Source organism: Myxocyprinus asiaticus, chromosome 14 (genome assembly GCF_019703515.2).
Source record: "Myxocyprinus asiaticus isolate MX2 ecotype Aquarium Trade chromosome 14, UBuf_Myxa_2, whole genome shotgun sequence".
Lineage (NCBI taxonomy): Eukaryota > Metazoa > Chordata > Actinopteri > Cypriniformes > Catostomidae > Myxocyprinus > Myxocyprinus asiaticus.
Genome location: NC_059357.1, coordinates 34,329,919 through 34,357,601, shown reverse-complemented (window position 1 = coordinate 34,357,601; position 27,683 = coordinate 34,329,919). Strand labels below are relative to the sequence as shown.

At 37.5% G+C, this 27,683-nt stretch overlaps 1 protein-coding gene across 3 annotated transcripts; it reads right to left on the bottom strand.

The window, feature by feature from the left end:
* Positions 1 to 458: 458 nt before the first annotated feature.
* On the bottom strand, positions 459 to 26,609 carry LOC127452096 (ribonucleoprotein PTB-binding 1-like). 3 transcript variants are annotated; one of them, XM_051717292.1, is made up of 15 exons: positions 26,244 to 26,609; positions 25,289 to 25,355; positions 22,749 to 23,218; positions 12,052 to 12,243; positions 11,347 to 11,467; positions 9,224 to 9,318; positions 9,063 to 9,134; positions 8,754 to 8,832; positions 7,253 to 7,455; positions 5,354 to 5,432; positions 5,118 to 5,260; positions 4,948 to 5,019; positions 4,742 to 4,864; positions 3,017 to 3,082; positions 459 to 2,886 (listed from the first exon to the last, which is right to left on the bottom strand). In XM_051717292.1, the coding sequence occupies exons 1-15, from the start codon at positions 26,565 to 26,567 to the stop codon at positions 2,740 to 2,742; spliced, it is 2,253 nt and encodes a 750-aa protein (XP_051573252.1). In that variant the 5' UTR covers positions 26,568 to 26,609; the 3' UTR covers positions 459 to 2,739. The 3 variants fall into 3 exon arrangements, with proteins under 3 accessions (XP_051573252.1, XP_051573253.1, XP_051573254.1); XM_051717293.1 differs by having other exon boundaries at positions 460 to 2,886; positions 4,742 to 4,861; XM_051717294.1 differs by lacking the exon at positions 9,063 to 9,134 and having other exon boundaries at positions 460 to 2,886.
* Positions 26,610 to 27,683: the final 1,074 nt, after the last annotated feature.

Below are 27,683 nucleotides of genomic sequence, written 5' to 3'. Positions count from 1 at the left end.
CCTCACAGTTTTCTAGCAGTCCCACTGTGGGTGGGCTGAAAAAAAAAAAAAAAAATCTAATATTTATACACAGCCCTGGCTCTGTAAATGGGACAAAAACAACACTACTCCAGCCAATCAGCAACAGGGGATGGTTCTTGCGCATGCACAGGATGGGGGGGTGGTGGCAGATCGAGAGAAAAATTCATTAGAAGAGCAACGGCAAATCTGATGCAAACATTCTAAAATACGAGGAGGACAAATGGCTGAGAAACAGACCAAGAGAAAAGGGTAAGATGAATATAAACTAAAAATGATGGATTATGATAAATCGAGGGCGGAGCTTCCAAATGAGCCCTGAAGGGAAGGGTGTGTTTGTTTTGGCAGTTGAGCTCGAACATCAGTGTTTCTCAGGAATCACTGAGTACACCTTTAAATCAACAATTCTTCTTTATATTAAAAAAAAATTCTTAAAAAGGAGACTTGAGCACTTTTTTCCCCTTTGTGAATATTTTTCAGGGTAGGTTTTATTTCTTGCATAACACCAATAGCCCAGTCATTAAGCAATTATGCCGGAAATGCAGGAATTGTCCCATTGTTGGACTATGGAAGAGCTTTCATGTGTTGAGGTGAAACCACCAAATTTCAATAAAATACAGAACCCTTTAAAATTTGATTCCACCCCAATAAATAGTTTGTGTAGTGGTCTTAATTCATCTTTAAGATGCTCTATTAATTTACGCAATATTAGTATATGCATGTATAAGTGCTTATATAAAGGCTAATATCTATATTTGCTATATTGTTTTATTTTTTACCATTTTTATATTAAACCATCACTCAAACAATATATGTACACATTTTATATAGGTCTTTGTTTAAATAATTCCTGAACTTCACTCTGAATTTAAGAGCAGATGCTAAACAGTTTGTTCAGCGTAGTATATGCATATTTAATTCACCACAAAACTCCATTAAAGCGAACTTAAATAACATTTACTTGTTCAAATGTCACAAAAACAGAGCATAGAGCTGTACAAAAGGAAAGAATGATTGATGAAGAGTTCATTTAACAGAATAATCTGAAAGCTTGTTCATTTTACACAGCAGCAGCTCTTACCACACATCGCACATGAAAAATCATTTACAAGACACTGCACTGTGCAATTTCACTCAGATATATACACAAAGAGCAGCAATTTTGATATCATTACAGACTAGAAGAAATACAAGAACACGAGTTCAAGACTCCAGAGAAGAAATATAAATCAAGCTCAAGCATGTACACTGCAAATGAACAAAAGTTAAATGTAGTTAAGGCACACAGTGGGAAGAGTTTACAGTAAAGACTGCCATTTTTAATACACAAGTAACTCCGGGTTCCATTGTAAGCCGCAGTACAAGTCAGAGGTAATGCGTTATCACAAATCAAAATGTCAACCAGATTAATAAATCACACACACAGACAGACCAAGTACTCAATCATACGTCAGTCACATTCCAGTCTGCAGAAGCTTCTTCCCCCCCTCTGGGTAAACAAGAGGGGAAATGTAGTCACAGTTATGACGGTAAAATTAATGTCACGCTGGGGTACACGTCCGGCCTGCTTCAGACTGTTGGCTCGCATTTAAAAAGACATACGGAAAAAAGCAGGTGTTTAAGTCTGCAATGTCATATGGAGCAGTGCCACCTTAAAGGGATAGTTCAACAAAAAGTACTATTTACTTACCCTCAATGGTTTGGAAAATGAGTGAATTTTTGTGTGAACGGTCCCTTTAAAAGCTAACTGGCTCCCTCTGCTGGAATGCAGAGGAAAGGCAATATGAAGGAGCGAGACATGAGTTTGTGTTGGGATTTACAGAAGCAACAGCAGGCATAATGTGCTTTAAGCAGTGCTCTCAGCCTGTTGAGGGGAGAACGGCTCACCATACTCTCTCCAACAAGATGGGGCTTCATGTGACTGCAAAGATGCCAACTCTCTGCAACCGCAAAGTGTGTAGCTCAAACAACGTTAGTAAGAGGGAGAGCAGGCAAAACACAAAAACAAGCATGAACAAGGCTGAAATACACCATTACAGGTGAGAAGAGGATGATTTAGGACAAATATACATGATCAATTACAGTGCAACACAAACATTCTGCTCAGAAAACCCTGACTCTTATATAGGATGGAGGGATAAAAGAAGTGCAACACAAATACGGTGCATGGTGGGGGGAAAAAAACTATTTTAGCTAAAAAAAGCAGAGCTTTCCAAAAACACACAGACAGGTGACTTACTGAACAGAATACACGGCTAATATATCTGATACACAGATCTGCAATATTCAAGAATATTAGGCTTGGCACTAGTAAATGAGTGTAAATCTTTAGAGTGGGGGAGCCATTTTAGACAACTGAACAACTATATACACAACTGACAAGGAGGCATAGCTGGGAAAAAAAAAAAAAAAAAAAAAAAGAGGCTATTATACTGCATAATTCACATCAAAAATAAACTCAAAATAAAATAAAAGTCTACAAAACTGGACTATTCTGACCAACAGGGGAGGGAACCCTTTCCTTTCATGTTTCCTTTCTGTTGAATATTTGGGTTTACAGAAAAATTAAAATGAAATTAAAAAGGCAAATAAAAACAAAAAATATTTACAAACACATTGAAATTATATACACAAACTTAACCAATCATCCAATGACTGAACACATTGTAATCAGAGCTTCAGGGATCTTCTGGTAGATTTTAGAAAGCCCCTAAATGCTGGTTAAAATATGCGCTTGCGTTTTAGGTAGGAGTCGGCGTAGTGGCCCCCGAGACCTTGAGAGTGCTGACCTACATAGCCACCCTCTGGACTGGGCTCTGGAGATGGGATGAGATGGGAGAACAGGCGCTTCTGTCCACCAATGGGAGTCTAAACAGAGAAATAAAAGGAATTGAAGAGCCACATTAAAAATAACCAACGAAAGGTTCCTGGAACGCTTGCGTGATAACTGACAAGGAGTAAATATAGACACCAGGTATCAAGGCTGAAGATGGCCTACCTTCATTCCAGCACCAGGTGCAGCAGAAAATAGGCCAGAATGAGTGATTGGTGGCATTCCTACAGCCTGTAAAAAAAACAAATAAAAAACAAACCACTTATTAAACTTCGAGCCACTCAGCAGTCATTCTGTTCATCAATGCGAATAAAACTGTAAAAGGATGGTCATTGTGCACTAATAGGAGCGTCCGAAAGATGACACGCTTCTGATAATTGCTGAAAATGGAATCAAGAGTTTTGAAATGGATCCAGATAAGTGATCCTTGGGCTTGTGGCCAATTCTGTGACCCAAACAAGTCTTGTTCCTTTAAACAGCTAAAATCAATGTGCAGTGTTAAATACATCATTTTTATACTTGTCACCGTTAAGTCTAGTCCAGATTTACCCCTTTTTCATAAAAACTGGAACCATTCTGAACTTTTTTTACTTGCCGCTTTTCTACAATCTGGCCAAAAGGTCCTCATTACTGTTCCTACTGATCTAGGCTTGTTGGCATGGTTACAGTTTCTTTTTCCATAATGGTGCTGGGAAATCAGGATTAGAATGGACTGATTGAGCAAGTGACCAATCATGATTCACCACATACTAAAAAGGCGCTCCAACAGCACAGTTAAGTACAGTAAGCCAACCATGCAGAGAAATCTGGGCCAGGAATGGTTTGTAATCATATCGTATCGAACCGTGCTCAAGTGGAAATGCTACCGGAACCATTACTCACTGTGCTCAGAACCATTTGGCCCAACGGTTCAAAAGACACTATTGAATTAAAAAGGCAGTTCTGGGCCTAAAAAAAAATAAATTCTCTGAAAAAAAAATAATAAATAAAAGGTCCACACTGGGTTGAATGTTCATCTCTTAATGGGAAGGTTCACCCAAAACTGAAAATTGTCTCATCATTTACTCCCCCTCATGCCATCCCAGATGAGTATGGCTTGCTTTCTTCTGAAGAACACAAATATTTTTAGAAGAATATTTCAGTTCTGTGGCTCCAAACAATGCAAGTGACCAAAACTCTGAAACTCCAAAAAGCCAAGTCAGCATAAAAGTAATCCATACAACTCCAGTGGCTTAATCTAGTCTTCAGAAGTGATATAAGTGTGGGTGAGAAATAGATCAATATTTAAAAGTCATTTTTGCTAGAAATCTCCACTTTCATTTTTTTCACTTCTTGTCAGGGAGTAGAATTTATGGTTAATAAAAAATAAAAAATAAATATTTAAATATATTAAATATGTCTTAAATATTGATCTGTTTCTCACCCACACCTATATCGCTTCTGAAGACATAGATTTATTTACAGGATTCTTAAAGAATACTTTTATGCTGCCTTTGTGCTTTTTGGAGCTTCAAAATTCTGATACCCATTCTCTTGCATTGTGAGGACCTACTGAGATGAAATATTCTTCTAAAAATCTTCAATTGTGCTCTGCAGAAGAAACTCATTCATGGGATGGCATGAGAAAAAGAAAAACATAAAGGCAAAATATAGAGTGATGCTTGCGCTACTTGCTGTTAACTGCCTGATAATTTTTTGAATAGCTTTCAAAACTTTGATGCTATTATCCTTACAAACTTTGCAACTAATACTTCCTTTGAAATGGCCAGTGTAAAAGCTTGTAAAACAAACCTCCTTGCAACCTGACTCCTGGACATTTGGCTTGCCTTCCGAGGCTGAATAACATTAGGAGACGACACAATATCACAGATAGATAAAAAGTAAATGTACCTTATTGAGCTGGGTGGAGGGGATGCTCATAGGGACTCCAAAACTGAAGTAAGAGGACTGAGGAGGGCTGGGTGGATAGCTGAAAGGAGACCCTGAATCACTGAAGCCTGCAAGTCTGGACTGCTTGAGAGAAAGAGACAATTATTATTTTACATGTGTCCGATGTTTGGACAGAATCTGGTAGTGGCAATGCTGGAATGTCATACCTGCTCTCCATAGCTGGAAAGCGCTGCATTTTCTAAAGCCTCCTGTCGCTCATATAAGTGAGCCAAGGGGTCCTTTAAATGAAGTGCAAAACAGTTACAAAACATCCAGGCAGTATGGGTCAGTGAAGCAGTTAATTAGTTGAGTTTGTGGTTAAAACACATGAACTAACCTGGTGCAAAGGTGGAAACTCTGGTGTGTAAGACTCTTGGTAGCGCAGGCTATAGTTTTGGTGGATGCTGTTGTTTGAGCGTTGGTTAGATGTGCTGCCTACTGCTGTCCTCTTCCTGTAGGGGTGGGACCTTGTGCTGGCACCTTAAAAGATTTCGATTTAGGCAATGCAACATGACTTTGCACTTGTAAAGTGAAAAAACAAACAAATAAACAAAAGACGACAGGTAGACTTACCTGAAGATGGGAATATGCTAGGAGCACTGAGAAAAGGGTTCTGGGGTACTTCTTTAGGAGGCTCACCCAATATGGATACCTTTGCAGAAATAATAATAATCAACAAGTTCTGAATATAAACAAACCACTGTGTCTGAGTATATATAAAAATATACATATACATACAGTATATACATATAAATAAAATTTTTTTAAAAAAAAACAGATTGTAAAAGATACTTTCACCTTTGACAATTTAATATTTGAATTTTCTCTGTAATGGATTTAAAGGGCAATAAATTAAAGTAAAAAACAATAAAAATATTTACATCCAAATATTTTTAATACATTAATAAAAGCAACACAGGTGATGAAACGAATTTAATAAGTTGTGAAACTAGAACTTTAAATGTTCAAAGTGAGTCACGGAGATGAATGGTATTTTGGCAGCTCTAATGCAGTTTTTACATGCACTAGTTGAGAGCCAAGAAAGGATGACGCAACTAGTCCAACTCCATGTCTTTAGGAAATTTAACTAATATATTAAATGTGTTTACATGCAATTATTCATATTCATTATTAGGGATGTCAAAACATTGTTTAATGATCTGCACATTATTTTGATTCATGAGGCATCAATATCAACATTTAAATTTAGCCTAATTTGTGTGCTTTCAATTCACTGCCAGTTGCATTCCATTCAATGTAGTCTTACATAATAGCTTTAGGAGACTACAAGGGGGCGACAACATTTACTGAAGCTGGTCGCGACATGAACAAGGCGCAGGTATCACACATTACGAGATGTTGGCAGTCCAAAGTTATGAAGGGTTTTGTACTTCAAGAATTCACAAAGTGACATTGAGTTTGCAGGTTAGTGTATAAAACTTGTGTAACTACAAACTGAACGATGGCAAAGTTTATGCAATTTCCCAGTATGTAGCACTGAATAAGTCAAATTCGCAAATGAAAATACATTGTGTAGGCTCTCTAAAAGATACAATATATCATCCAGTAATGACAAAAGTAAATAATCTATGTCCTTTGATAATGATTTTGGTCGAATTTAATGGAAAACTATGAGTTGAGCTCTGTAGCGCTGCAGAATTTTTAACAGCCTCCAAAAACGGCAAGCCCACAGTTTGTACATTCGCACCTTCATCAAAAATAATGGTTTCAAATTTTAGAATGTGCTATGTTGTCCGCCAGACACATCTGGTGTGCGACCCACCTTAATTTACCTTGCCTCACACTTTACTAATGTTGTGTTGAGAAATATTTTGAAAGACAAAGACTATTGTACAACGAGCAGCCCTACTTATATCTGATAACAACAACAAAAATCCTATCGTTTACAGATACATGAAAATGGCATTGATCAAAAGCCAATCAATTACGCTTAATAATCCAACAACATGTAAAGTCATGTTAATGCATTAAACAGTGTTCTTTTATCAGGGTAAGTTCATAAACGGTACAAGTATAAACCGATCAGCACAAATAGATTTTTGCCCATTACCCCGATTTCGTATTGTAACACCTTTAATCAGCATTCTTCTTACTGGCTTATCCAATGTGCTATAATGTCATGTGCATGACTGTATACTTTTTGAAGTAAAAAGCAGAGAATAATTTGATTTTAAATCTCATGTGAACACTTGTGTTGTCTGATTTAAAAACAAACAAAAAAAAAAGTGTAATATGCTTATTTTTGGTAGTTATTAGCATATTGATGTGCATGTAAACACTCATTGTTGTTTAATTTGACATCACCGGCAAAATCAAATTAAAGCAATTATCAACTGGCTAATCAAACCCAGCTAATGTACCTTACATGACACCCCCCCCCCCCAAAAAAAAAAAAAAAAAAAAAAAAACTTGCCAAGGAGAGCTAGAAAAGAACCGCCATAAATAACTCACCCCTGAAAGAGTCGGCCCATCTGGTCCTAACATGCCACCCAGTAGGGACATGCTCATTCCTTGCAGTGCAGAAGATGATGTTGGGGGAAAGCCGATCGGGGTGGTTGGGGTGTCCGTTTCTCTGCCTAATGGTCGGCCCAGGGATGGTTGCTTGACGGGGCCAAGAGGCTCATTCTGCAAGCCCAAACTTTGAGCAACACCTCCTGAATGAAATTAATTTAAAACATCACATTAATCCCCAAAAGTTTCCACTCCTTAAATATTTTTTTGCCGAGGCAGATTTTCATTTGAATGTCAGGTGTCTGTACCAGTAGCTCGAATTGGAATAGATTTAAACAATTACCTGTTGTACAACAATCTTTAATATGACAAATCAGAGCACTCAAGTACTCACAAAAGCAATGCTCCTTAGCTAATGAAATTTTTTATAGCAGTAGAAGAAAACGTATATTCACTATATGGGGGGAGGGGCAGCACTTATCAGCTTTGCTTATGAATATTAATGAAGTGGCAGAACATCTACCTTGCTGAAAGGCAACTAGTCACAGAAGGATTACCACATTCTGCTCAAGCATCGGTCTTAAAGTCCTCGTTTTATTTGGCCGGTTACAATTATTTTAGTTGAACAGCAGAAAAGCAAAAAAGAACAATCAATAATCAATATTTTAAAAGTATATGATTATTATGGCCCTGTCCCCGATATTTCAGATACTACACACCTGCCAAGAAAGGAGCCAAGTTTCCATTAAAATGTTTTGCATTTTTAATGCGTATTTCTGAAAATTCGACTAAAAATGCTAAGCATTGCACGTTTCCATAAACTGTAAATGCCCATTATCTTGAGGGACCCCGCTTTTTGGTCATGAAGCAGCTGAACGACCTCTTTGCTTCGGGGAAGTTGCATTTGGTGTAATAAAGCAATTGTAAATTATGTTATTAAATGCTGCCAGGAGACGTCGCAGAATAAGTGCATTAGCTCACATAATGAGGGCTCAAATGGCTATTCCCATTCCCCGACAGCCTCCAAATACCTGGGAGCACCCGCGCTCAAAACAGTCCTGGTGGATTGTGTGGACCCACTTTAATGATGATCTGTGGGTGAAGCACTATTGACTAACCAGGACTATGTCTGAAGAATTGTGTGCCATGGTCGGGCCTTTCGTGGAGCCAGTCACGTCAAGCTCTCGCACACCTATACCAATCGGTGAGCGCATTGCCATCGCCCTATACAAAAGGACATGACATGTCCTCGTTCATGCGAATAAGCCATTTCCATCACTTTAATGCACATTTTAACTAATGCGAAACTCTAGAAAATCCACCTCCTCTAGCGCATTAAATTTTATGCAAATTTTGAGTTTATTCGCATCAAGCGTTTCCATTCAGGATTTCTTATGCGCATTAAAATAGTTGGATGGAAATGCAGCTAGTAACAATGAAGAAAATGTTCACAATATATAGGACATTTATAAAAAATAAATAAATAAAAAACAGCCTTTACCTTGAGGAAACTCTCCCAACATGTTAATGCCTTGCTGGAGAGGAAGTGAGGCCAGAGGGTTTTCACTCAGCAATCCAGCCTGTAGAGGGACCATACATTAGCATGACATAAAAAAATAAAATAAAATAAAATAAAAAAAAAACCACCACAACAACAACACTTTAGACTTAAAATGAAAAAGGGGGTGTAAACAGAAATCCAAAGCAAAATATTCTGACCAATCACGTAATGAAATATTTGGTCAAATATCAGTGCTAACACAGAGCACACACCACAACCACCTCACACCCACACAGAGTAACCACTCACACAGGGGAGGAGATTGTACTCTTTGCTGTGCAGAACCTGTGCCCAGAGAAGAGGGTTCCCTAAAAGAGCTTGCTAGGAATGGAGGAAAAAAAAGTGAGAGCTAGAACGCATGCAGCTGGGATATTGGCGGGTGTTGAAGGGAAAGGTGAGAGGATTAGTACCTGCTGGACTTGGTTTTGGAGCAGCAGCTGCATCAGGGCAGCAGAGAGGGCAGGGTTAGCCAGCAGAGGTACTGCAGGTGCAGCTCCCAGAAGGCCTGTGTATTGACAGAAGAGTGTCATTCAACAGAGCAACAGTGAGACACACTTTCAGCAGCATTAAAACAAAACAAGCTTGAAGATGAATAACATTAGAAACTTTCATTTGAAGCAAAACTATATGAAATCAGAAGACAAAATTGTATACTTCAATTCTTTTGTAGGGGAATGAACTACAGTGAAGCATTGCGAATGGTGTAATTGATAAAGGTACAGCATAAAACTATAGACTTAATATTTAGTTATTTCATAATATTTATACTTAGAATGCCTTGGTGCTGGGCAGTTTTTCAGATTTTTTCGATTAATTCGAATTTGTGTTTCAACACGATTTTCACTTTTTTTTTTAATAGAAAAATCAAGATTTTGCATAACATTGCAAACACTATAGTTAGATACATTGTGAACCCACCAAAGGTTGAATAAGGAAGAGAAAAAGAAATCACAGCCCTTGTCTTAATGCCACTTCTGATCTGATCAGCTGCACGTATGTGCGTACTCCAAATGAATGTGACAGGTTAACAACACGGAGACTGATATAAAAAGACAGCGGTAATATTCCCAGTTGTACACAGTATGATTGTAGCTCAACTTCGTCCATCATGCATGAATACACCGGCTTAAGACAATATCTGGCCTCAGCATGCGTATGTTGATGAATGGTCTTTTTACCCATGAAGTGTTAATTATGTGACAGTTATGGGCACTTCATTTCAAATCATGGAGAGGCTATATATGGGAGAATCAAACATCCCCTGCTACTTTTACCATGATGATGATGATGATGATTCAGATAGATCACGATCTACTGCTTTGTTCTGTGACATGTTTCAAGTGTACTGCATCTATAGCCAACCTATGGCAAGCAAATATTTTGACAAACTTTGCGAGTTGATGCAATGATAAAGTATTTCATTTTGCTGTGCTGCTCAACGTAATCCACTAGAGGGCACATCTCTATCTGCAGGGGTTTATGAATATACACACAAATGGTTTGATATACAATGAGTACTTTAGATAAACTTGATTATTTATAGATATTGATTTCTAGATAACTTTCTAGACAGACTTCGTTTAGATATAATTAATACCTACACTGGCTAAGAATTATTTTGCAGTTTTCTTATTTTATTCTATTATTTCTGAACATGTGGATGTATTAGATTTTTATTTATTTTACATTAACACTATATTGACAACTTCCCCCTGTGGTGCACTTTGTGCATTTGTATATTTTTCTTGCACACCTTTGTTTCCTATAATTAAAACAAATTGGATTTCTCTAACCAGGTTTCCTTGCATTCTAATAAAGAACATGCAATTTAAATCATGTTGGAGTACATTTAAAAGATGAAAAGAATTTTAATTGTAAATCGTGTATCGTCCATGAGTTTGATAAAAAAAAAAAAAAGTGATTTTATTTTTTTGCCATGTCGCTCAGCCCTAGAATGACCGTTTATTGCAAAATATTCCAATATACAAATACACTCACAGAGCACTTTATTAGGTACAACTGTACACCTACTTATTCATGCGATTATCTAATCAGCCAATCATGTGGCAGCAGTGCAATGCAGAAAATCATGCAGATACGGGTTGAGAGCTTTAGTTAATGTTCACATCAACCATTAGAATGGGTAAAAAATTTGATCTCAGTGATTTGGACCGTGTCATGATTGTTGGTGCCAGACGGGCTGGTTTGAGTATTTCTGTAACTGCTGATTTCCTGGGATTTTCACACACAACAGTCTCTAGTTTACTCAGAATGGTGCCAAAAACAAAAAACATCCAGTGAACAGCAGTTCTGCAGATGGAAAAGCCACGCTGATGAGGTCAACAGAGAATGGCCAGATTTGTTCGAGCTGACAAAGGCTACGGTAACTCTGATAACTACTCTGTACAATTGATTACTTCCGCAATCCTATTGGAACACACTATACCAGTGACAGGGTAAGAATGAAAACTAATCTGGGCAGGGACTAAGAAAACACAAAACAGCATCATAAAAAAATGATAGGAGAAAGCACCTTGTTTATGTCCTGGAATAAGAGACGCCATCAGCATCTTGAGTGTTGCAGGGTTATTTAAGCCAGTAAGGATCTGCATGGCATTGGGCTCAGGGAGGAGACCTTTCCCTCTGTTCAGGGCCTGTAGAAACAAATGAATTCAAATTTAAACTGATTCAAGAAATCACGATGCTATTACAAAACGATTCTCGATGCATCATTTTGTCAACAGAGGTGCAAATCTTCTGCAATAAAACACACTAGATGTTACCCTACCAAGTCATGTTACCCTTTCCGAAATCCAGAAGCTCTGAAATTTGCTCAAGGGTTTTCTGTTTGGAGCTGACAGAAACAAGAACTGGCTGGTGTTTCTTTAGATCCCGAGTGGAAACGTTCAATATGATTTTGAGTGTTAGTCAAGTTAACGAAGCATTTCAAAACATCTTTTAAGGCATATGGTAGCAGAGAGCATCATAACGGACAGTCAACTTTTGCCTTGGAAAGATATTCTTATTGACTGTGACATGAATTTTGCATTGCATATGCATTAATACACTGCATAAGCTATTACATTTCTTATGAATTTTTGCAAATCAATGCCTTCTCAAACGATTTTTCATTGCAATGCATCTGTGAATCATATTGCCCTAATGAAACTGTCAGCGCATATGAAGTGATGCATGGAACTCACTTAAGAACACACTGAAGAATGGGAGGGGGGTTTACCATGGTCTGGGCAGCAATGAGGGCAGCTAGCATGCTCCTTCCCGGTGGTCCTGGGGCACAGAAAGACACCCGTATGTGAGTGCCACCCAAAGCTCTTCCATCAGTGTGGCGCTGCACTTCTTCAGCCATCTCTGGCGTGGAAAACTCCAGCACTGCAAACCGTCGAAAACTGCAATCTTGACCCTGCGCAAGCTGTCGGAGAGGTGAACATTTTTTTTCAGTCACAAAAAAAAAAAAAAAAAGCTGTCTAGTGAGTGTAGACAACTGACTGGGTACCTAAATACCTAGTAATACCATTTCCAATGGAGATGTAGCGTAGGTGGTGTAGCGAAAAGATTGATTGTTTCTTTTATTAAAAGTTAGTCACCGTTCTATGGCAACATTGCATAAAAGTTGCAGAAACAAATATCACATCTAGTTGTGTGCTTAAACAACAACAACAAAAAAACTAGTAAAACAAGCTCTTTTTTTACAAGGTCAAAAAAAGTGCAGTGATAAGACATTTGTCTGTTCATCATAAAATGCAGTACCACATCTTAAGGATTCTGCTCAGAAACAATAATACGGAGCGGCAGACATAATGACTGGTATCATGTCTATCAGCAACAGTGATGGTATTGTAATCAGGTGGATGACTGAGCCAACTCAAACACTGGGGTTTTTGGAAAACAAGGGTTGGGAACTGACAACTGGTTCCTTTTCAGAATCTGTTTAAAAATACTGGAACCAAAATATTTATGACATTCAGTTCAATTGGTCATTGCGAATGGACCACCACATTAGATGCAGTTACCTCTCCCACAAACTGAAACAACCCGATTATACCAGAGATAAAGGTTTTGACTACTCTGCGCTCCCTGGACACATCAAAATAAAACTGTGTAGCGTGGATGAATTGGAAATTTCTGTCATCCGTCAGCAGAATAATCTATCAAATTACATAAACCCCATCCAGACTTCACATCGTCCTACAATTCATAGTGTATTTTTTCCTGTGGATGCAAGAGGGAATTCATGGAGAATCATGGCAAATACGAGTCTACCCAGTTTTTTTATGCTGTTGACAGTATGCGCGTGCATTTTACTACATCACAGGATGAAGAAATGTTCATCAACCAGAAAAAATATATTTCTACTGTATGTATGCATATTGTTGTCTGTCTTAGCTGATAAATAGTGGTTCCCTGTCTACCAATCACTGAGGGTGATTTAAAAGAGCACGCTAATAAAACATGACATCATCCACAGCAATGAGGTCAACTCCATCATACTCTTATCTTAAGATTTCCTTAACTTGCTTAGCAATTCTGTGAATAGGTTTAACTCCTAGGAGTTCTCCAAAGAGTTCCTAGCTAGTGGTATGAAATCTTTGTGAATACGGGCCCTAATTGTTTTAGTGATTGTATTGTTAGGACCAATTATTCCACAAAAAAAAGTGACATTTTATATATATAATTATTTTGTTCTTTTTTTATAAAAACAAAAGATACACAACAGAGCTTTACAGTATTAATGACAACATTAAATGAAAACAATCTGATTACTTGAGGCAAAAGACTGCCATGGCTGAAGTACTAAAAGAACCGTTCATGAAATCATTAAGGAACAGGAACCATTACACGGAGTGTGCAAAAGTTTAAATACTAATGATTCCCATTCCTAGGAAAAAAACTATTTTGAACAATGGCGGTAACTGATTGCAACACATCCTTATTACTCAAACAAAAATAAGCCCAGGACTATGCTGCCAACTATGCACAAAGAAACCTAATCTATGAAGAATACATGCATACTTACACAAAGGAGACAAACTTTTTTTGACAGAACCATTAAGAATAATAATGGCTCCGAAACCTGTGCTCTGGTGGGAATCGTGTTAAACAATCAAATACAATGAGTCGCTAAGTCCTTAAGTAGATATTTCTGAAATTCATTAAACGTTGCTTGACCATTTTACAAATGATTGGAGCCTCATTTACATAAGGCCAATTCAATACCTGCCTAAAACCTGAAACAGAACAGGGAGCACAAAACAACAGATTTAATGACCATGAACCTCTCAAAGTTTGTCCTAATTCCATATTGATGGGAAACATGACAACAACAAAAAGCAATATTCCAAGCAACACCTGACAGCCCATGATGTGTGTGTTGTTAGTGTTTAATATATGAAAAAGGCAGCAGCTCTGTCTTATTCCAGAATGACCTGCTGACTGATAGCACCTGGTCCAGTCAGGTGGTCACCATAATAACTCTTATGGAGCACTCAGCATGGCCTCAGGGAAATCAGGTCAAAGGTGAAAGAGCTACATGTAAATTGACATAAGAGTTGGGGCATTCAAGTGAAATTTAACTTTACATGTTATTCACTTACGCTGCAGCTCTCAAATCTGATTAGTCATTATACGCAATCATATAGAAGAGAGCACCTTGGACATTCTGTAAAATTTCTCGTTTTGTGTTCCACTGGAGGACAAATCATGAAATATACAGTTTTAGACCGATATGAGGATGTGTAAATGACAACTTATTTTTGGGTGATTTATTCCTTTAAGGGACTTCAATCTATAATATTGTATAAAACAAACAGGTCAGGATGTTAATCAAATTATCAGTTTCTTCTGAAGAGTGCAGTAATGGTCATAAAAGGTAAATCATTGTAAATGTCAGTATAAATGTAAGCAATCTAGTGGATACATGCAGTGGATAAATGTCAGCACAGAGGCTGAAGTAAAAATCTTTATTAACATTTTCTGCGCTGAGAAGACCAGCACATGTGGAAATTTAAATACGAGATAAGCTTGGCTGAGATTTCAGGTATCATTTATGTACATGGACTAGCCACACATCGGTATAGGCTGATAAAAGCCATTTCTGCACAAAGGGGACATCAGATGACTGTTTAAAAAAAAAAGACGATTATCAGGGCCGATTTTCCTGTCAAAAAGGGGCCAAAAAAAAAAAACACAGCAGACAATAAGCCTAGAACTCGTGCTTGTGCATTTAAGAGAAATGTTTCATGTGGAATTACTTGGGTGACAACGACCGCAAGAGTTACAATTTGTAACCTTTGCACTACTAAAATTCCACAAGGTAGAACTAGTTAAAACTTTACAAATAATTTGATTGCAAGTTTTTTAAAGCCAAAGCGGAGGCTGCTTCAGCTAAAAAGGGGCAAGTTCAGTTAATGCAAGTTAACAATGTGTTTTTGTTTCAGTGTTTTGTTTATAAACAAGATCAGTTACACTAACCCTTCCTTGGCCTTGAAGAACTTTCAGACCCATTTAGAATTAGAACCATTTTAAAAACGGGTCAAACTGACCCGCAAGACCAAGGAAGGGTTAAACATGGAAAACATGTAGACTAGTGATGCACCAAAATGAAAATTTTTGGTTGAATGGAATATTCTGGAGACACTGGGCCGAGATATATATATTACACACACAAACACACACCCCCCCAGTTGTGCTCAAAAGTTAGCATACCCTGGCAGAAACTGTGAAATTTTGGCATTGATTTTGAAAATATGACTGATCATGCAAAAAAAAAAAAAAAAAACTGTAATTTAAGGATAGTGATCATATGAAGCCATTTATTATCACATAGTTGTTTGGCTCCTTTTTAAATCATAATTGTAACAGAAATCACCCAAATGGCCCTGATCAAAAGTTTACATACCCTTGAATGTTTGGCCTTGTTACAGACACACAAGGTGACACACACAGGTTTAAAATGGCAATTAAAGGTTAATTTCCCACACCTGTGGCTTTTTAAATTGCAATTAGTGTCTGTGTATAAATAGTCAATGAGTTTGTTAGCTCTCATGTGGATGCACTGAGCAGGCTAGATACTGAGCCATGGGGAGCAGAAAAGAACTGTCAAAAGACCTGCGTAACAAGGTAATGGAACTTTATAAAGATGGAAAAGGATATAAAAAGATCTCCAAAGCCTTGAAAATGCCAATCAGTACTGTTCAATCACTTATTTAGAAGTGGAAAATTCAGGGATCTCTTGATACCAAGCCAAGGTCAGGTAGACCAAGAAAGATTTCAGCCACAACTGCCAGAAGAATTGTTCGGGATACAAGGAAAAACCCCCAGGTAACCTCAGGAGAAATACAGTCTGCTCTGGAAAAAGACGGTGTGGTTGTTTCAAGGAGCACAATACGATGATACTTGAACAAAAATTATCTGCATGGTTGAGTTGCCAGAAAGAAGCCAATGCCACAAAAAAGCTCGGTTACAATATGCCCGACAACACCTTGACACGCCTCTCAGCTTCTGGCACACTATAATTTGGAGTGACGAGACCAAAATAGAGCTTTGTGGTCACAACCATAAGCGCTATGTTTGGAGAGGGGTCAACAAGTATATGATCAGTCATATTTTCAAAATCAATGCCAAAATTTCACAATTTCTGCCAGGGTATGCAAACTTTTTAGCACAAATGTGTGTATGTGTGTGTGTGTTATATATGCATAATTGCATAATGTACTAACAAAAAAATCGCGATACCAAAACATTTAAAATATTTCGGTACCATATTAAAGTATGCTGCCATTAGAAAAATGTAAATAATGTGAAAATTGAGATGAAATCAAAGACCATTTGAAAATAATAAAAGTCTCGATATGGCCAACTGTGATCATTAAACAGATGTATGACATTTAATGAAATAAGTCACATGCACGCCACAGAATGAAGAGGCGCCATCCTGCTTGCTCATCTACACACACACACACCGAATGTTTGCTTTCCATGCAGTGTGTCCAATAGTATTCAGCTGCTGAGCCACAGAGCAGTGTTTAGTGTATAATCAGCTGTGAACTCTCAAATGACCGTTTTCACCGTTGCAGTTCGGAGATGTCAGCTCGCAAGTCACGGGAAGCTTTATATAACGAACCCTTCAAAAATAGAAAGAACTTCAAAGTTCTTTCAAAATAAAAGTCTGTATAAGTGTAATATTCAAAGTAGTCGCAATAATACTCATAACAATACTATAATATTAAATGGTTATATTATTAGTATAATTATCTGTAAGAAATATCACAAAAGCAAGTGTACTGAATATCAGCATGCTGTGATTCAGCCATGGCAGTCTTTTGCCTCAAGTAATCAGATTGTTTTCATTTAACGTTGTCATTAATACTGAAAAGCTCTGTTGTGCATCTTTGTTTTTATAAAAAAATAAAAAAAATTTATATATATGTTGAAAATGTTTGTTTTCATTTGTTAAAGCTGTACAGTATGTATTTGAAAGGTCAAACGTTTAACATGGAATCCAGAAAATGTTTGTAACATAATTTGTATCTATAAGTCTTTATGCAGTTCTTTTAGCAGTCATTTTCTGTGCAATTGCATCAAAAATCCATTTTTTTTATTTGTTGCCCAAGTATTGAGTTAGTATCTATACTAGGGATGGGAACGAGTACTGGGACGTGGCAGCAATGATAGATCATAAAACGACGATCAATGGTGATCATGCATGATGTGACTTTTCACTTAATTCAAATTCAGTGACCATTACCTGACAACTAAACACAAACGTGCCAAAGAGGGATGCTATTTTTAATTTTGAGATTGATTACGTTGTAATTTTGAGGGGTACATTGATGGTCATAGATGTCTCATAGCAACCAAACTGATATACGACGCTGCAATGCTATCGTTACGATAATCAAAAGAGAGTGTAATTAACCGTATTTTGAACACCTGTCTCTTCAAAATGTTTGCTAAACACATTTTATCATCATTTAATGTAAGAACTTTGACTCGTTAATGGATATTATTTAATAAAAATTGAATGTTTGTCACTGACTGTAAACCTCCCTGCCCTGAGTGACGTAACACACCTGCATCTCGTTGAAGATTTCCGCACGAGTTTCCAAGATAGAAGTCCGATATAGTGTCATCCTGTTGCACTTTCCCCAGTTGAAAGGTGGAAATTCAGACTCCGAGTTGAATGGAACGCTCCATGAATCACCACAGCAACAACAATACAGAGCATCGTGGCTTTCCCCCAGGTGCGAACACTTGGAGAGACATACACACACCAGGAATGAGGCAGTAGCCTCAATGCACTGAAGCGGCACATATACAGCAGCTAAATGGAACAGAATGCAACGTCTTCAAAACTGAACTTCAACTTAACTCACACTAAAAATGTGATGGTCATGGAGTCTCCTGTTAAGGCGACAGCAATTTGAAAATAGACGGTTCAGACGGTCACTAAACTGGTTCGACAAGACAAAATGACTAAAATGCCCATCCCTAATCGATACTAGGGATCGGTATCGGCTCCGATACTGAAGCTTTTAGACGGATCGGGTATCGGTCCGACGAGCCTGATCCAAATCCAACACTGTGTGTTAGTCATGTTCGTTACTGTCAAGCTTCAAAAATGTCATAAGAACCATTAAAACACAATTAAAGTAGTTCATATGATTCATGCATTTTATTCAAAGCCAACTGAAGACATGTGATAGCTCTGTGAATCACAAAAGGCAGTTTAATAAGTGAATATATAGTATGCGCAGCGCATCAGTGAATACACTGCTCTGTTTACACGCACACTCACGGCTATTTTCAGCCTTCATGTGGTGCGCAATATTTGAGCGCTACTCACGAACATCTCAGATGTAGATGCTCAATAGTTCGGTTCACTTATAATATGCATTTAGAACGGCAACGGAGGAGCATTTTTACCAGAATTTGAATAAGCTAATTAAACTACTGTGAATTTTCCTACAAACAGACATACAGGACTTCTTGGAGAGTTCAGAATGTCAAAAGCGTGAGGGTTCAAAAAGTGCACAAATTAAATATTACTGTTGTATTTAAAAGTCAATAATAATAATAATAATAACAATAATAATTATTTATTATTATCATAAGTATTTGTTTACAATTTATAACAATATTTAAGTTGAATGGGTTCCAAAAAAATAACTGTGAAAAGTGTACTGATGTCTTACAACTAAATTGAACAAAAAAAAAAGAGATCTGAATCCTTTAAAGTCCAGATACATGTTGAAACATTTATAAAAAAAAATAATAATAATAATAATAATAAAATAAAATAAATAAAAAAACTACTTTCTACAGATGACTTATACTGGAATTACTGTTAATTTTGCTGCCACATTATCCAGTATACTAGTTAACAATAACATTTTTCTTAATAAGCTATACATTTATATTCAAATAATGTGTAGTTAGAGATTTGTTTTTCTTTACATATTAAAAAGTACACCCAATTAGTTCCACACAATAATGTAAAGATATTCTAAACTGATTATGCAAAAAACAACACTGGTATCGGATCAGCCGATACTTAGATTTCCGGTATCGGAAGAGAAAAAGTGGTATTGGTGCATCCCTAATTGTATTTATTTTTTATACTTCAGTATCTTTAAACTCCAATACATATGCTACCCAGCTATATATTCGATCTAATTATCATAACCTACATGTTATAACTGAATATTTAAATCATCCACTGAATTATCATTTCCACTGTGTGCAGTCTCCTGAATTAAAATAATACAACCTCAGTGAATTTAGTAAATAAAGAACTCTTTAGCTTAAATGGCAAAATTCAGTATAGAGTACATTTTAAAATGTACAGTACTGTGCAAAAGTCTTAGGTACATAAGATGTTTCACAAAAACATTCGTCTTAAGATGGTTATTTATATCTGCTACTTTAGTGTCAGTAGGAAATATAAATGTTAGACTCCCAAACATTACTTTTGTAAATAGAAAAGATTACAATAGAAGAACAGGGAGCCCTGCAACAGATGTCATGTCCCCCACAGAGCCCCACACTAAAAATCGTGTCAGTCTGAGATTACATAAAGGGACAGAAGCAATTGAGACCGCCCAAGTAGATAGAAGAACTGTGGCAAATTCTCCAAGAAGCTTGGAACATCCTATCTGCCAACAACCAAGAAAAACTGTGTCCAGGTGTACCTAGGAGAATTGGGGCTGTTTTTAAGGCAAAGGTGGACACATCAAATATTGATTTAGGTTTATGTTTACTGGACTTTGCATGACATTAAGTGATAAATGAAAACTATTTATGGCATTATTTTTGAAGACATCCTCACCATACAACATTTTTCACAAGTGCCTAAAACTTTTGCACAGTACTGTATCTGTATGTTTTGCCTCTCTATATGTTATTATATTATTTTAATCAAGTAATGATTCATCAAAAAATTAATACATTCAGCATGAAATAAAACATTGCAGGAGTGTACGAAGCAGTAAACTGGTGTCTCTCTCTTGCCCGCTTGCTCTCACGTTTTCACTGTAATAATTACTAGAAAGGTTTCCAAACCTCTCTTCTTCTTGACAAATTCATCCAGATCTGAAAAGAGCTCTTAAAGTGATAGTTCACCCAAAAATTTTAATTCTCATTATTTACTTATCCTCATGCCATCACAGATGTTTTTGACTTTCATCTGTCGAAAACAAATTAAGATTTTTAGAATTTCTCAGCTCTTTTGGTCCACACAATGCAAGTGAATGGGTGCCAACATTTTAAAGCTTAAAAAAACATCACATAAGTAATAAGTAATCCATAAGACTCCAGTGGTTATCAATATCTTCAGAAGAGATGTGATAGTCGTGGATGAGAAACATCACTTTCACATTCTTCTTGTGTTTTTGGTGATTCACATTCTTCTCTGCATATTGCCCCCTGCTAGGCAGGGAGAAGAATGTCTAGCAAAAAATTACTGCCATATTTCTCACCCACACCTATCATATCACTTCTAAAGTTATGGATTTACCTACTTAAGTCGTAAGGATTACTTTTATGATTCCTTTATATGCTTTTTGGAACATCAAAATTCACTTGCATTGTACTGACCTACAGAGGTGAAATTCTTCCAAAAATCTTAATTTGTGTTCTGCAGAAGGAAGTCATTTATATCTAGGATGGCAAGAGGGTGAGTATCTCTTTAAAGTGATAGCTCAGCCATAATTTAATATTCTGTCATTTCCCTACCCTCAACTTGTTCCAAACCCATGTGACCTTCTGTATTCTGTGGAACACAAAAGATGTTAGACAGAATGTTAGGGACTGACAGTCTCAGTCACCATTCACTTTCAAAATATGGAGAAAAAAACAAACATTAATTGAAAGTAAATGATGAATCAGGCTAACATTGTCTAATATCTCCTTATTGTGTTGCATGGGAAGAAAGAATGTCATATGGGGTTGGAAAAACATTGTGAATGATGACAGAATTTCCATTAATAATAATTCTGTAATACATGTTAAATGCGTTTTGTAATTATGTAATGGAATATAGGGGAGTTTACGTCCATTATGCAATTTCTGAAAGTAATGGGTTACTAAGTACTTAAGTAATCTTTTAATTGGATACCTTCTTACGCCACTCAAGTAATTATTTATGTTAGTACTTTTACATCTACTTGAGTAATTATATATATATATATATATATTATATAAAAAAAAAAAAAAATAAAAAAGAAAAATAAGTAATTGTACTTTAACTTGAGTACAGTTTTTGGCTACTCTACCAACCTCTGTCTAAACGACTTGCCAAAACTATAGTTCGCTAATTTTAAATCTGTGGAGTGGTTAAAAAATTAGATTTATTTACATCAACCTAAGTGTATGTAAACTTCTGACTTCAAATGTATGTTTAAACAAGGTCAGTAATTCTTCATGCATTTATATTTGGTGATGCTTTTAGGGCTGCCCCCTAATAGTCGACCAAACGTTAGTCGATGAGAAGAGTCTTGGTTGACAAGTTTTGATTGGTCAGTTGGTCGCCAAAAAAAAAAAAAAAAAAAAAAAAAAAAAACTCCACAGAAAGTGGCGAAGCCACGCAGTCAGTGACAGACGGACATGATCGCTTACACGGCTGGTCCATGTGGTGATTATTATGTCTGGCAGGAAATCCAAAGTGTGGGCTCATTTCGAAAGGGTAAAGGATGACCCCAAGAAGGTGACATGCAAACTCTGCAGGCAATTGTTTGCCTATCATTCATCGACCTCAAACGTGGCTTATCGTTTGAAACATGCAAATAGCCTAACGTTAGCCACTTAGTATGGCCGCTCCCTCTAACGTTAGATAACCTAGATAAATGCGCTATTAGGCTTATCCCAGTGTTCGTGGGGAAGCTAAATTACTGCATGTTTAACTTTGTGCCTTTCTCTCTATAAATTATCAAAATGTTCAAACAGTCTCCTTGCTGGTTTTTCCAACACACTCAGAATCATTACTGCTTTTGTCGGTGTCGCTGTGGCTCGCTTCGTGCGTGCGCTTGTAAAATGTATATTTTAAAGGCTCATTATATGGTTTGGTATTTCTCTGTAATGTAGAACAGTGTTAGCAATGTTACTTATAACATTCTTTCTCAGCCCTGGAACTCAAGCCATTTTCTGATGCCCCCCAAAAAATATGTTCAAGTAATTAATATCATAAATGTGCGACAACTAGTCGACTAATGGCTTAAACTAACGACTACTAGTTGACTAGGAAAATCTTTGGTTGGGGGCAGCCCTAGATGCTAATGGTGCAGAAATTTGATTTTTTTTAATGACATTTAGAAAAACAAAATGGTTTAATATAAGTTGGAATGATATGTCCTATTCAGGAAAATGTGATGCTAATTTTTTCAAACTTGAGCAGTGTCAGGCAAGTTATTTGCTCAAACCCACCTGGCAGAATATGGGAGCATGCGTGTCAGTCAGCACATTGTGGAGATCCTGAGCGGTGAGGATGCTTTGAGGTAGTCGGTCCACACAGAGGCATTGCGAGTGCAGCATTGGGTAAGTGAGCGAGCCAACCTCTGTCCAGTGCACATACAGCATACGTGACCCAAGCTGCTTCCCCAGTAGCTCTGACTTCGCCCTTGCGGCAGAATCCTTCTTCATGTACTCAACAAAGCCATAGCCCTTCGAGTGGCCCGTGGTGGTGCTGTGCACCAGGAAGCAGCGCTCAATGTTTCCGAAAGGGCGGACGAGCTCCTCAAACTGTTGCTGGGTGAAAGCCCTGGGCAGGTTGGCGATGCATAGCATAGCATCCGTCGGCTGCAGCTGCACAGAGATCTCGCGGTCACGGAGCACATACTGGTGAAATTCCTTAATTGCAAACTGGGCCTGCTCACCATTTAGTAATGTCACAAAGGCTTGAATAGAAAGACAGAAAACAGATGAGTAACAGTAATCTTACAAAAAATAATATTTAATATCACAAATAAGATATAATGATGAAGAACTAGGTGTGCATTTCCTAAAGGAAATACTAGTGCTTGCAAGGCAGGAAAAAAAATAAAGTTTTAAAGTTCTAAGTTAAAGCTACACTACGCAAAATTTAACCGATTACAATTAACAAAAGTCCATTGAACGAGTACATTTATATGAAAATAAAAAAAAAAAATTCATGTTCAAAACCCTTGTCTTACCCCAATTCACTAAGATATGGCTACACTGTTTTTTTTTTTTTTTTAAGCTGTTGGGTCGGATTTGGCGCGAAATTGTAGGATTAAGTCATTCATCCTTACATGTTTACGTCATGTTGGTAAGCTCAGAAAAGGACTGGCTTGCCTCGTTCACGCATGTGCTGTACAGGACAGCAGCGGCAGGTCATCAGCCTCTGGATGGATGCGAAGTTGTTTCCTTGCTTGGATATGTTTTGTGGTAGGGTTGTTGAAGCTTATGTTGGTTGTCATGTTTTACCTATCTCACAATGTGTTTAATAGGAAACGTTTTCAGGTGGAGTTACTGCAACATAGGGTGACCATGTCCTATTTTTTTTAACCTAAAATTTGTTTTAATAAAAATGTCCAGGATTTCGCTTTGTCTTCATATTAATGTGCTTTCTAGAGTTAGAGGACTATCATACATTCTGTGTATTTGTTACTGTGCTTCAGTTTTCAAGTAACCTTGTGTGAATATTCTGGCTGAGAGCGGCAGAGTGTGCACTCTTTCAAAGTACTTTGAAAATTACGCAAGAGAAAATTGATAAAATTGCTGTTATTTTAAGAGAAGACGGGCAATTTTGCAACAGGTCAGTTTACCATTCATTTGTGTGGAATTCACAAATGGTGACTTAATGTCAAAACACACTAGCTGACCATTAAACACTCTCGAGTCAAAAGCGCAGAGGTTGTTATATCGGTATAGAAGATCTGCAAGAACACATTTGAAGTCCCAGAAGTCAATGCAGCACTACGATGGCAGACAAAGGACATTTATCATTGGGTTTTCCCTCTGCTGTAATCTTGAGAATGTCTGGTGGCTCGTGAGGGTCATCATACTCTAACATTTGTTGTTTTTTTGGGCATCATTTTAATAAAGTAATAAACACATGGAGGAAATGAGTGTTAACAGACTTTATTATTTTAACATGTCACTAGTCCTGCAAAACCTCACTGGGGTGATGATGATAATGTTGTCACTGGTTTGATAATGCCAGTAGTTCTCCCACTTGCTTTCAAATGTGCTGTGACAGTTAACTGCACAACAGGATGATCGTAGCACATCTTAAAGCTCACAAAAGATGCGTTCTATGTCCTCCTGTCCTTCCAAGGTAGCTTGATAAGACTGGTTTTCATAATGCAAGACCGTTTTCTGCATTCTTAGCATTGAAAAACCTCCAGTGTAAAGGCCAAAGTATACTTTGTTTGTCCATGTTTCTGATTGCTCCGCGTGCATTATGCGTGACGCAAATTTCTTCATCAGCAGTCCGCGCGGCCCAGATTTCTGCTACGCAGACAGTCCTCATCTGTGCGCATCGTCTGCGCATGCGCCTGCCGTTCTCTTACTGTGGTCGAGTTTGGAATGGCGTACTACCATACTACTACATTTCTGCCATGGACATACATGACAGAAGTAGTAAAAGTAGTATGGGTAGTAAGCCATTCCGAACTCAGCTTAAAAGAGCATCACAAAGCAATTTTAGTGTGCATGCATCGAACAAGTTCGTATTAGTTTGCGGTCAAAAGAGAATACTTTTAAAGGCAACACGGTCGACCGGGAGTGATTTGATATATTTGAAGTATACTCGGGCCTTTAGGGGTTTAAAACAACCCCTAACAAAAATGTTTGATGAATATCAACAGTGTGTGCTTAGCAAATACTGTAAATATCCTGTATAGCTGGTTCTATGTGAGACTGAAGTGTTGTGAAATGTTGCCAATATCTCTTATAAAAGCAACACATGTCCATTCATATGTTAATGTGAGAGTCATACACACCTGTCCCTTTGTATCTGTCCACAAAGCAGTACTTCAAATCATAGTTGCTTAACAGCTCATGCACCTCCTGAAAGAAAAAAACAGAATTATGACAAATCACAAAAGCAAATTACATCCAACCACTTCATTGAATAATTGCGTGCTCCATTTTGCATCAAAGAAAGCCATTGAATGAGCTGAGTGGCACAGATTTCCTCACTGTCCTGTAATATATGTGGTTTATAGTCCTACAATTGTTATTTTTAGGGGTCACGGATTATCATAATAATGAGTGAGGAGTAGGAAAAAGATCACTTTTTTGTTTTCAATCTTCCTACATGCAACCATAATTTGACCCAGCACTTTCCTTTTAATGTCAGTGAAAGCAAAACGTTTTGTTTCAGCGCCTTCTGTCTTTTGTCACCCTCATCGCTCCCATTCCGATCTGGAACAATACCAGAGGCGCGCGCGCGCTGTTTTCCCCATGAATCAAGCATTTTCCTAAGGGACCACATCCACAATGAACAAGGGACAACTGAACTTGTAGCACAATTTAATGTCGGCCTGTGCATTTGGGTGACAAATCCATGTGATTTAAAGAGAAGAAACATTCTGGAGAACTTCATTGGTAACCCAAATAACATGTACCAAATTGTTGACTTCAAATATTGGACGAATTTAGAAAGAGGTCGTTGTAGTTACCAATACTAACGTCAAACTCTATTTTTGTCATTTATGTAAAAACTCTTAATGGCCCTAAGTAGGCTTCATTTTCTAATATTTAGGAATGAAACAGAACCAGGACATTTTCTTGACAAGTTTAGTGAGCATATCCCATGCCATCTACTGAGTCAGCGATAAATGGAAACGGTTCGGGAATAGTGGCCGAATCACGCGTCTCTTTAGTGAAGTTAGACGCTTGTTCAAAGTTCAAAAAGTTTAAAGCTGATGGTAAACGAACACGTTATGTACTAACCTGATTGCTGATATCGGCGGGAAGGTTCTTGATTATTATTTTACGCCGATTGTAAAACTCTCTTCTCGTTCTTTCCAAACGACTCGCAATCTCTTCTGGACTGAGGGCCGTCAGCTCATCATCTACCCGTCGCGGACAGTCACTGGCCGTCGACGAATCCTTATCGCCGGTGTCCGCGTCGGCGTGTTTACCTGTTTCAAACCCCCAGTTTTCAGGTACAGCTGTTTGCTCGTAACTTTTGTAAAGTGGATTGGTGGCAAAATTGGCTCCAGTGTAGGACTTTTCGTCTCTGGCAGCTGAGCTAACGGACACTGCGTCCGCCATATCTCCGTGTGGAAGTTTGTACGCTCTCAGCGCTCGCGTGCTTTGGGCAGTTTAAACAATACACACATGCGAGGAACTCGGCCGCTGATTGGTCGAGAGGAAATGCGGGACCAACGAGTCATGTCTCAAATTTGAACACGCAGCAGCCATGTTGCCAGATTATTCATTTTTACCTAGTACGATATTGAAAGATAAATGTCATCCCTTTTCCTCTCTTTGTGTTATTTTTATTACAGTCTTGCCTTTATTGTCTTATTTTTGTATTTGTTTTTTTCATACTTTAAACTAACAGTGAATGGAACATTCAGATATTCTTTGGAACGTTTCTATTGTTGTTGTTTATGATAATAAGCATAAAATATTTTAATATATTTAAAATAATATTAATAAAATAGAATAAAATAAAATAGACTTGGAACTCTCTCCAGTTTAATTTAGTTGTAAAATACACATTTAACTTATATTAACTCATATATACTGTGTGTATATACATACATTCATTGACGGCCAAAAGTTTGGAATAATGTACAGATTTTGCTCTTATGGAAAGAATTTGGTACTTTTATTCACCAAAGTGGCATTCAACTGATCACAATGTAAAGTCAGGACATTAATAATGTGAAAAATTACTATTACAATTTGAAAAAAAAAAATTCTCATCAAAAAAAATCCTCCACATGCAGCAATGACAGCTTTGCAGATCCTTGGCATTCCAGCTGTCAGTTTGTCGAGATTCTCAGGTGACATTTCACCCCACGCTTCCTGTAGCACTTGCCATAGATTTGGCTGTCTTGTCGGGCACTTCTCACGCACCTTACAGTGTAGCTGATCCCACAAAAGGGGTCAATGGGGTTAAGATCCATAACACTCTTTTCCAATTATCTGTTGTCCAATATCTGTGTTTCTTTGCCCACTCTAACCTTTTATTTTTGTTTTTCATTTTCAAAAGTGGCTTTTTCTTTGCAATTCTTCCCATAAGACCTGTACCCCTGAGTCTTCTCTTTACTGTTGTACATGAAACTGGTGTTGAGCAGGTAGAATTCAATGAAGCTGTCAGCTGAGGACATGTGAGGTGCCTATTTCTCAAACTAGAGACTCTGATGTACTTATCCTCTT

What these genes read in the sequence shown, in the direction of transcription:
- LOC127452096 (XM_051717292.1), bottom strand. Translation starts at nt 26,567, where the DNA reads ATGGCGGACGCAGTGTCCGTTAGCTCAGCTGCCAGAGACGAAAAGTCC. An exon ending in AGTTTCCACCTTTGCACCAG is followed by an intron (nt 5,020 to 5,117) that starts GTTAGTTCATGT and finishes CTTCATTTAAAG; the next exon opens with GACCCCTTGGCTCACTTATA. An exon ending in CACCTGGTGCTGGAATGAAG is followed by an intron (nt 2,887 to 3,016) that starts GTAGGCCATCTT and finishes TTCTCTGTTTAG; the next exon opens with ACTCCCATTGGTGGACAGAA.